This window comes from Trichechus manatus, unplaced genomic scaffold (genome assembly GCF_000243295.1).
Source record: "Trichechus manatus latirostris isolate Lorelei unplaced genomic scaffold, TriManLat1.0 scaffold00288, whole genome shotgun sequence".
In the NCBI taxonomy this organism is placed as follows: domain Eukaryota; kingdom Metazoa; phylum Chordata; class Mammalia; order Sirenia; family Trichechidae; genus Trichechus; species Trichechus manatus.
Genome location: NW_004444224.1, coordinates 1070228 through 1081426, shown reverse-complemented (window position 1 = coordinate 1081426; position 11199 = coordinate 1070228). Strand labels below are relative to the sequence as shown.

At 54.3% G+C, this 11199-nt stretch overlaps 1 protein-coding gene across 1 annotated transcript; it reads left to right on the top strand.

Moving 5' to 3' along the window:
• The first annotated feature begins 5767 nt into the window (after positions 1–5767).
• Positions 5768–8469, top strand: NHLH1 (nescient helix-loop-helix 1). The gene is made up of 2 exons (XM_004390191.1): positions 5768–6028; positions 7892–8469. The coding sequence occupies exon 2, from the start codon at positions 8068–8070 to the stop codon at positions 8467–8469; it is 402 nt and encodes a 133-aa protein (XP_004390248.1). The 5' UTR covers positions 5768–6028; positions 7892–8067.
• Positions 8470–11199: the final 2730 nt, after the last annotated feature.

Below are 11199 nucleotides of genomic sequence, written 5' to 3'. Positions count from 1 at the left end.
ATCTTAAGGGCCACAGACTTCTCAATTCCTTAGCCTCCCTCTCCCCACCCTTGGTCTAGGCCTTGTTCACCTCTGTGCCTTCTGAAATCTATTGTTTCTCATCCCTTCCCTTCCCCTTAGGGCTTCCTTCCCTCCTGATAGCCCTGCCCATTGCATGTTCACACCGCACCTTCTCTCCTTCCCAACCTGTACGGATAGTTGAATGACCACCCCTGCCCAGGACCCCACCTGTCTCTACTTGTGACACCTCGTCTCTCAAGACCAACACTAAGGGCTTACCTGTCAGCTGGTGCGTCTCCCCCAGCTACTTTGGTAAAGGGGGTTACCAAAGAGTCACGTCTGGGTCTCCACCCCCAAAGGCACATCCAGAGAGGTGATTGTTTCACTCAGAGTCTGGTGTTCTGTACCGAGATCCCACCTTAGTAGGGCTTTGTTTCTTTGAGGGAACGTAAAAGATCTTAGAAATTATGTGTATGGCCTAACTCATTTGATAGATGGGGGAAATGGTAGCCCAGAAGAGCGACGTGGCTTGCCCATCACCACACAGCAAATTAGAGCTGGGATGAGAACTTTCTTCTATCTGCACTGGCAGCCACAGCAGTCATAAACGTTATTGAGCATGGCTATGGGCAAGGCACTCTATCCTGGCATCATAAAAGGGTATGAGATACGGCCCCCTTCCTTAGAGGCAGGATCCAGAGTCTCGATGGCAGGATGGGACATGACACAAGAGAAATAACTGGGCGAGGCAGCATGTTCTCCATGCAAAACCAGTGCTACAAACCGGTTCTACCCGAGTTCGGAAGATAGAGGGTTTGCTTTGAGCAGGAACAGTAAGGAGGAGCTTCACATTGTTGTGGAAAGAGCTTGGGACCAGATTTTCTGGTCTGCTGCTAACATTCTGTGTGACCTTGGAAAGGGCATTCCCCCTCTCTGGGCCCCAGAGTTCTCAGCTGTAAAATATGGAGTTAGACAAGGGGCTCTCTGAGTTCCCTCCTGACAGTCTGGTTCTGTAAGAGAGAGCTGGAGTTGTAGATCTGCCTCCCCAGCGTCTCCCTTTCCTCTTTAAACTCCTTAGACGGGGGAGGACTTTGAAGGCTTGATCAATTCATGCACTCTGTAAGGTAGCACTGGGGTCCGTTCTAGAGAGAGAGGCCTGAGGGGCACTATTGTCCTCTGACCCTGGGACAGTAGGGATTTGGAGAAACTGTGGCATGTGTGATGGAAAAAAGACCCTCTCCCTCAGCATCCCATCCTCAAACAAAGTTTGGCAGGAGCTGTTGAAGTTGAGCTTGGGAGAGGCAGCAACCCTGGGAGGGTCAGGGTCAGATGAGGCCTCAGGTTGGCATTTTATTCCTTCCTGAATAGAAGGTAGAGGAGCTCCTGTGGGGGAGAATGGCAGCTACAGCCCCTGTTCCCAACCAGGGAAAGCTTAGAGCAGGAGTGAAAGGGTCATCTCAGGAGGCTTAAGGAGAAGTCATTAGTTTGAGATGATGCAATGGTGAGTAAGTGTTACCAGCCTCTCTGGCTGGTTGTTCAGGGGCTGGGGGCTAGGACCCTAGAGTCCCCGATCTCTTCTCCTACTCTCAATTGAGGAGGAGTTGGAGAAACTGAGAAGAAAGAAAAAAACATATGAGCGAGGGTATCAGAAAGAAATCCACTAGTAAAGAGAAAACTAAGGCAGTAGGAAATCCTAGCGGGGCTGAAGGAGGAAGAGGAGGCTGAGTGTGGGGAGGGAACTGAGCCTGAGGGGAGAAAGGCCAGGCAGGCGTGGCCAGGAGGGGAGTGGGCCCAGAGCTGGTGGTGACAGATGGATGGACACAAAGAGGAGAGCTGAGGGGAAGACAGATGGATGGGGGAGGGAGGAGAAGAGGCTGGGGGCGTGTACAGTGGTCAGAGGCCATAATGAGATTGAAGATGGGCTCTGGGCTGAGGAGAGGTGAGCGGAGAGGAAAGAAGAAAGGGGGGCTGCCTTAGGAGACAAAAGCTATAAGGCCTAGGGGGCCAGGGCTGAGAGGGGGCTCAGGGGCTGGGCGCTGAAAAGGGGGGCTTCCAGCAGGGCTGGAAGCAGAGAGAGTGACAGATTGTGCAGTGAGCTAGAGTAGAGACCCGCTGTCACCTTCTAGAGGCACAGAGAGGTAGAGACAGAGACGGGCAGAAGCAGAGAAAGACTGACAAAGACCATGTGGAAACAGACAAGGAGAGAAACCCCAAGATGGAAGATCCGAGACCTGCTGCCACTTCCCAGAAACATGACAGCTCAGGCCCCAGGCTCCTCCTGCCTGCCTGCCTTGCTCCTCTGACTCCAGACCCACGTCAGTTCTTACAAAATAACACCCCCAGCCAAGGGCTACTCCTGGGCAGGGTCAGGCAGCATGGCATATTGAGGGTTAACGCCGTCTGCTCTCCTTGCCAGCCGCTTGCCTGGTTGGGTCCCCAGGGCTCCCCACATATGTCACCCCCTCTCCTGCCAAACCCACTGCTTACCGGCTCCTCCAGGCCCTCCCCCCACCCTCAAGGACTAGGCCCAGGCCTCAGTATCTTCCCATACCCAACCTCCCTCCGGCAACGACCCACCTCAGGGGCTGTGTGAGGGTACAAAGAGATTTGTAAACAAACAACCTGAAAGACGAACGTCTATAAAATGCTAACCAACAACAAAAAACCATGTAGCCATAATTATACTTCATCCCGAGGCCGTGCCATTCCTCCTGCACTCCTTACAGCAAAGACTCCCACACAAGTCCACGGGTTGGCCTTCCCCTCAAGGCCTGGGGCTGCTGAGAACCTGAGCTGACCTCAGCGCTCTTCCCGGCCTCTCTCAATCGTGACGCCTCATGTACGTGTGTGTATGACACTTCCGGCCACCTTTAACTACCCTGCACAAATGTGGGGGACCGGAGGAAGCCGTTTACAGTTTACCTACCGTTTTCCCATGCATTGAGTGTCAGAGCAGCCCTGTAAGGAAGACAACACTATATCCATTTCACAGATGACAGAATAGACACAGTCAAGGTTAAGTGACTTGTCCAAGGTTACCAGGACTTGGGCCCAGGTGTATTGGCCCCAAGTTCAAAGCTCTTTCCACCATCTCGTGGTTTTCACTCCTCTTTATCACATGTATATGTTCTTTCTCATATGAGGATTAAACACCGAATAGCTGAGTGAAGACTAAGGCTGGGGTCCCCAGAGTCCAGGATTCAGGGGTGACAGATGCAGAGGAGGAGGAGGTGGTCCCCAGACTCACCCTCCTTCACCAGCAAACCTCAGCTTTCCTTGGGGACAGCATAGGCTGGGTGCTTCAAGGATGAATATCTGGCTAAACAGCTTAAAAGAGGAGGGAGGCTGGGGTTGGGTTGAGTTTCTTCCCTCCCCTTCTCCTCATGGCTTCCCTTCTGCCTCTAGGGTCTCTATTTTTCTCAACATGTTTTCTTTCTCAATGTCTGGCCTCCCCATTTAAGTAACAGTCCCTCATCTCCACCGTTCTGTTTATCATGACTCTCCACCTTGTCTCTTTGTCTCCAGCGTTTGTGTCTTCAAAACTGTCTGCTCCCTGCCTCCCCCATGTATACATGTCGCCACCCTGTCTTGGGGACTCCCTCAGGACTCCGTCTGCCAGCATCAGTATCTGTCTATCCATGGATATCTGTGTTTTCTCCATGCCTGTATTTTCACCCAGGTCTTTGTCACTCTAACAAGTCCATCCCAGGGTCTCTATTTCCCCTGTATCTTGCATCTTTGGGTCTTCCACAAAGCCTTGGCAACCTGGCCATTCTGCCCCCATCCTCTCTTCTATCTCTCTGTCTCCTCATGCCCCTATCCCTCTGTGATTGTGTCTCCCCATTTCTCTCTGTCTTCCCCATTTCTGTTGTCCAGTGACTGTTTTCTCAGCTTTTTTTTTCCTCCCCCTAGGTTTCAATATCTCCCCTCATGTCCCTCTCTTCATTTTCCTCTGCTTCCCGTGTTTCCCTCTGTCTCCCATTCTTTCTATATCTCTCATCTCCCCCATGGCACTCTCTCCTGAGTCTCTCTGTCTCCCGATTTCTTGGATGGGGTGAGGGCAGGAGGGTAGGGGGAGGTAGGCTTGTTGCTGGGGGCTCATTAGGTAGAGATTGGTTTTTAATCAGTACCATGGCAAATGATGATGCAAGAAGTGAGATGCCACCTGATCCCCTGCCCCCCCAACCCCCCTCCTCAAGCCTCCTTTCTCCTCCAGCTCAGCCCATCTGCTGGGGCCTGGGCACCTGTCTGGGCCTGCCCAGGTGGGAGTTGGCACCTCCCAGACCTGGGGGCGGGGAGGGTGGTAGAGCTTGGGGAGGAATTATGGGACTCCCCCTGGGGACTGCCTCAGTCTGTAGAAAGCCCAGAGAAGACTGATCAGCAGTAGGGAAATGGCAGATTCCTCCAACAACCTGAACGTGGGGTGTATACATACTAAGGTATAGGCCCTTGACATGTATTATCTCAAGCTCCATGGCAACCTAAGAAGAAGCTATAATTAACCCAATTTTACAGGAAAGGACGTTGAGGCTCAAGAGGTTAAGTTACTTGTCCAAGGTCACACAGCTGAAAGAGATTTTTCACTGTACCACACTGCCTTTAGGGTCCTCTCCAACCACAGTTCATGTAGGATACTTGACGAAGGGTTAATGAAGACATTCAACAGCTGAGTTGGGTAGAGAACTTCAGATACTGAAATCCAGCCCACTGCCTCTCTGTGCTTCCCTTGGTTCGAGCACGCTGCCTGCCCCCCTCCTGCCACTGTGCAACACACACACACACACACACACACACACACACACACACACACAGGAGGTGGCTGATCTATTGATGTGAACGTAATCAATGCTTATTTGCATCTAATTTTGTAACTAGTTTCCTTATTGCTCATTTGATGCCCCAGCGTACTCAAAGCCTGCCTGGGCTGACTGCCCTGCTCTCCCAGTGTCTTTCTAACGCTGGTTCTTCCCCTCTTGGCACACCTCCACTCCTCTCCTTTTAGACCTTACCCTTTTCCTCTTACGAGCGCCTCATTCCCAATGGGTCAGGCTAGACTGGCCAGCCTAGAAAAGCTCCTCACAGGATCTGTGTTAAGAATCTGAGCCCACTCCTCTCCTGTCGATGGGGTAGGTAGGGGGCTGGTGGCTGGGGTAACAGGGTGTGGAGGTGATTGAGTCCTGGGGGGTGAGGGTAGGAGCCTGATCAGTAGCTACCGGCAGCCTGGCAAGGGTGGGTACCAGCTTTAGGAAGGATACGAGCTTAGGAGAGTGAGGGGTCTAGGGTCCTCTTCTGCATTTTAGTGAGGTCCACTTGCTCCTTTCTCAGTTTCCTTGTTAGTCCCTTGGAGAGCCTTCTTCCCTGGGAAAAGGAGACATGGAGAAGGGGCTGTCAAAGTCAGCCTGGGACTCAGAATCGGACCATGGCTTCCTAGGGGCTCTGCCCCTGCTGCCTCTGATGTGGGAGGCTGAGGGGGTTCGTCTGTGATCCTGCCCTGGCTCTCGCCCCAGCCCCACCCCTTCCCCAGCTCTCCATTTCTTGCTTATGAAATATGCATGGAGAACAGATGTCCCTGCTCCCCCACTCCCCGCCCCCCCAGGGCCAGCCCCCGCCCCCAGCTCCCGGGGGGGTTCCCAGATCCTTCTGCCAATGGCTGCCTGGCCTGGCTGTTTAATATTGATGGGGGGGGGGCCTGGGCCAGCCAATGGAGAGCTAGGGGTGTGTGTGTGTATCTCCATATATATACATAGGGCTGGGCCAGCTCAGGTGTGTATGTGTCTGTGAGTGTGTGTGAGTGTGGGTGGTCCCAGTACCTGGTCAAGCCCACCCCCTCCACCTGGGCCCTATCTCCCCACCATGCACAGCCCTCTCATCTGCCCTGGAGCCTGTATGGCCACACTACGCTGCCCCCAAGAGCTTTAGAACACTGGTCACTAACTTTGCAGACGGATGAGCCCAGAGCAGCCAGAAGAGACTGGGGCTGTCAACGCTGCCCCCTGTCCGGCCGGATTCCCTGACAGGGTCCTCCTAGGTAAAGGGGAAAGCATGGGCCGGGAGGGGTGGGCGTGTCCCTCCCACTCTCTGGCTCCAGTGCTCTCCCAGATCCTCCCTCTAGCTCTTCTCTCCAGTGCTGTGTCTCCCTCTGTCTCACATCACCCTCATCCCCTCTTTCCCTTCTGACTCTTTGTGCCTCTCTTTCCCCACTTGGGTTGGGGTTGGCAGAGCGGGGCGGGAACTCCTATCCTGGATGCTTGGAATTGCTGCTTTCCCTGATCCTTGGAGCCTGGAACTTTGAGAACAGAAGTGGATTTTGGGGTGAGGACTTGATGGGTACAGAAGCTGCTGCCAGGACTGGGGCTGGGGATTGCAGTGGGGCCAGGTGGAGTTGGGACTTCGGCCAGACTGGGGAGCAGAGAAAGGGGAAGAGAGGGCATGGCAAAGTAATTAGGGAAGAAGGAACCCAGCGACAGGGCAGAGAGAGACTCGGGCTCTGATAGATGTGCTAGAACCCCACAACTGAGCCCCTAGTCCCAACCCAGGTAGGGAGGTGGGGAGAGGTGGTGAGTGTGGGGCACTAAACACGTACTGGGAGGTGCTGACTTTGGGGCTTCCCACTATTCCTGTCTCCCCTTGTTCTCTTGGACCCCAGAGTATGGAGCACTGACCACCTCCTGTTCTGTGTTATGGTTGTGTGCGTTCTGTCTTCCCTATCCTCAGATGCTGATGACCTTGCATCCCCCCCTAGAGCTCAGTTACCGTTTGTTGACTCGACTTGATCTGAGCCTGTCTTCTGTGTGGTGGGGTAGGGCAAGGGGTCCTGACCTCTGTGAGGTATCTGTCAGGCAGGGAAGCCAGGGCTGGGGAGGAGGGTAGATGGTGACTGTGAAGCAGGCTTGGTGCTTCTGTTTCCGGCTGCTAAGTAAGGCTGAGCTTGCAGCAAGTGGCCAACTGTCCCCCTTCATGCTCCCCCATAGCAAAGTCCTTTCCCCAGAGCAAATCCCTTTCCCCAGCCTCTCTAGTGCCCAGGTCATGCTCCTGTTGCCTCACCCTGACCTCTTGCAGTCCTGGGGACAAGCAAACCTTAGCCAAGCCCCATGACAGTGGCCCCAAGAAGCTGCCCATGTCTTCCTCTGCAGCCCATGTCTGAACCTCCTTTGGGCTATGCGAGAGTGTGGATGGAAAGCTATGTTCCCTTTCCCTGTTCTTGCTTAGAGTGGCCAAGGGGTCAGGGAATGGCAAGGGCTGAGGCTGTTGAGGGCAGAGCTGGAGGAAGGGGCTGGTCTGGGCAGGGGGCTTGTGGCCAGAGGAGGTGTCTTTCTCTGGCTCTAGAGGGCAGGGTGGTAGGATCTGGTGTCTGTAGTGGTCTTGTTGGGAGGACTGAGGGACTGGAGGGGCTGAGCTGGGACAGCTGTGCCGAGCTCCATATGTCTCCGTCCACTCTACAATGGGCAATCTGCGCCTTTATGCCTCCTCCCATCCCCAGAAGCAGCAAGGCTGGAGAATGGGTCCTGAGAGGGTGGGGATGCAGGGCCACGGCTGGTACTTCTCCCCTCACAATTGGGGATGCTCCAGCATCACAGCCCACTCTCTCCTGGAGCTGGCTCCAGTCTTGCTCAGTTTTATCCCGTTGCGTGTCCTCCTTCTCGTCACTTTTCCTTCTCCTTTCCCGCTACTCACTTTCTGGACTCTTTCCTCTTACTATCTCTCCACCTACTCCTTTCTACCGTATCCGCCTGCCTGCCTCCCACCCCATGCCACCTTTCTGCTTGTCTTCTCCCCATTCATCAGTACTTCCCCCTCCCAGCCCGTCGCGAGCCTTCCTCAGCCCCGTCTATCTCCTGGCTGCCCCTTCTTCCTCCCTCTGCCCCTATCAGCTCTCCCTTCTCTCTTCCAGGCTCCAGACTGGAAGGGGCTCTGGCCATGGAGCCCTGAAGTGGCTTTGACTTCCAGAGCCCAGTGGCAGGCCCCACCACCCTGGGCCCTTCCTGCCCCTCCCACAACCGGCTGTCAAGCCCCCAAAGGGAGGGGTGGGGAGGGGATCCTGACCTCCCGGGGCAGCCGGTTTCCAACATGATGCTCAATTCAGACACCATGGAGCTAGACCTGCCTCCCACCCATTCAGAGACGGAGTCGGGCTTCAGCGACTGTGGGGGAGGGGCGGGGCCTGACAGTGCCGGGCCAGGGGGTCCTGGAGGGGGCCAAGCCCGGGGTTCGGAGCCAGGAGAGCCTGGCCGGAAAGATCTGCAGCACCTGAGCCGGGAGGAGCGGCGGCGCCGGCGCCGAGCCACGGCCAAGTACCGCACGGCCCACGCTACGCGGGAGCGCATCCGCGTGGAAGCCTTCAACCTGGCCTTCGCGGAGCTGCGCAAGCTGCTGCCCACGCTGCCTCCCGACAAGAAGCTCTCCAAGATTGAGATCTTGCGCCTCGCCATCTGCTACATCTCCTACCTGAACCACGTGCTGGACGTCTGAGCTCTGAATGTCTCCTCCCCCCTGGATTCTCCCCTCCTCCCGGGCCCCTGCAGGGTCTCTTCTCACTGCTCACCGCTTATAACGGCCATCTCCTCCCTGAGCCCTTGCCATGGAGTGCCAAAGGCCCTGGGCCTTTCTTTCACTGGCCCAGGCACCGTGACGGCTGTTCTCATGGGTTCATTGTGGGTTTGCGGTTGGGGCCCAGCTGATCCGAAATGCTTGCTAGAGCAGTCGGTATAGCGTCCTTGATGTATTTACTAAGCTGGTCACGCTTTGAGCCTCCCCCAGCTCTCTCATGGGCTGCAGTATTTCCTATCCCCATGTCCAAATTTTCAGAGACTTCAGACCCTGACTCTGTCTCCCATAGGCTTCCCACCCTGGTCTACCTTCTCCTGCCCGTGGTGGGTGGAGGCATCAGAAGAGCAGGTAGAAGGCTGGGGTTAGAGCAGAGGCTGGGCTTCTTCCTCCAAGATCTCATCTATCCATGCTTGGGGGAGGGGCAGGCCCTTGGGAAGCAGGGGGATGGGCAATACGGTTCCTATGAGGGGAATCTCAGTAGCCTGGAATTATGGAAACCTTTTCTGTGGTCCATCTTGTTCCTGAGGCTGAACACATGCAGACCTCGGATCTTACTTGCTAGTGAGTGAGTGCCTTGCCCTCTCTGGGCTATTTGGCCACCTCCCTGCCCCTCCTTTTCCAATTTTTTCACCCTGTGTGCATCTAGAGAGAGGGAAACCCAGATCTTGGGGTGGGGGGATCATGTCCCCAGACTCAGCCCAGGTACCTGAAGCAGGCCCAGGCAGTGGGTGGACCAGAGCTCACTTCTGCTTCCTCGATCCCAGTGCACCGTTGAAATGTGCAAAACCCACACCAGTTCCTCCCCCAGATGTGGGGAGGGGGGTGCCCCAATGCCTTCTGAGAATGCCCAGGTTTATTACATTTGATGGAGCTCCTTTTCTCCTCCCTTATGTTGCTCTCAGCAAGGGAAGAGACCTCACTCCCTCCCTGCCTCCAGGCTCTCTGTGGCCCTGCCCACCTGCTCACTGTAACCCAGGGACATCAGGGGAATGATGGGCCTTGGGAACTATGTAGAAGAAATAGACTCGCTGCACCCCTCTGTTCCCTCCTCCTTCACACCAAACTCTTAGTTCTACAAGGATATTATTTATGTATTTATTTATTTATTCATCTATTTATTTACTTATTTATTTATTTATAAATACTACTATTTATTGCCGAGTTGTGCACTTTGGGGTAGAGTCAGGCGGGCTTCCGGCAGCTGTCGCCGGGTCTCTCTTGCTTCCTCCCTGGTTACTCTTTTCCCTTTCTTGCTCCTTCTACAACTCCCGGTGTGTGTGGGGATACCCTTTGCTCACCACACCCCCATCCCTTCCTCAGATCCCTCTGTCCTACACTCTCATCCTCTGGGATGGTGTCCCTCCCTCCGCCCTGGGGCTCCTGGAAGTCCTTCGTTAGCTCCCTCTATCCCAGACAATCCTACCCCCTTCCCACCTGACACTTTTCTCCAGCCCCCCCAGGACCCTCACTTCTTTTTAAAACCCCCCACAGTGGGCCCCTGGGGTCTGCGTCCTATGCCCTGAGTGTCATTTGCTCCTATTGCATTTCTGATTTCACACAAAATAAAAAATTAAAGAGACCTCGTTCTAGCACCAGGCATGGCTGTGGTTCATCCGATCGGGTTGGGGAAGCTGGCATGCAGGTTGTGGTAGGGTGGGCATTGAGGATCCTTGGCTTTGAAGGCTCCTCTGATGACGGCACGAGAGCCCAGTGCGGTAGGTAAGTGAAGACAGGGAGAAGAAGGGGCTACAGAGTAAAGAGGTGCCGGGGAGAATGGTGAACACAGTTCCCAGACCTCCCCACCTAAAGCCCCATGTACCCCCATCTCGGCACTCATTAAATGACATTCTGAGCCCTCTGGTGTTATGCTTCTTCTCCTATCCTCTGTGGGTCTGAAAAAGAGCTGAGTGTTCCAGTGGAACCCGTGTCTGTGAGCTGGGAAAAGTTATGGCATGAAACTAAGACACAGGCTTTCCCATTAGTGTCTCTGACCTTGGCCAGAATCCCTTACAATCTCAGTTTGGGACCCACTTTGTGTTCTCCAGCCTTGGAATACCAGGGAAAACACAAAGGAGGACCTGAGACTGACAGAGGAATGAGCAGAAGGTTATAAAGGAGTCCTGAAGGAACAGTAAGGGAATCCTAGGAGGGACCCTAAAATCAATTTACAGATGAGCACACTGAGGCCCAGACAGAGGAAGGGCCTTGCCCAAGGTCACACAGTTGTGGGCAGAGCTAAGGCTCAAACCCAGGTTCTTCATGTCCGATGCTGCCAACTCTCCTCTTTCTCCCTGAAATGACCAACCTGGCAGGTGATGGTCACTTTTGAACTTACTTCATATTTTAACGGGAACATTGACAAACTGGAGAATATCCACAGTTGTGCGGCCAAGAAGCACTTCATAGGACGAATAGTTGAAAAACTAAAGATGAAGGTCTTTACAAGAGAAGGTTTAAGGGCAATATGATACCCGTCTTCAAAATGCGAAGACATTCTGTGTGGCCCCAGGAGGCAGAACCAGGACCAGTGAGGGGAAGTTATAGGAAAGCAGATTTTCAACTCCAAGAAAAACTTTGCAACACCTGGAGCTGTCCAGCAATGGAAAAGCCTGCCTCAAGAAAAAACCAAACCAAACCCGCTGCCATTGAGTC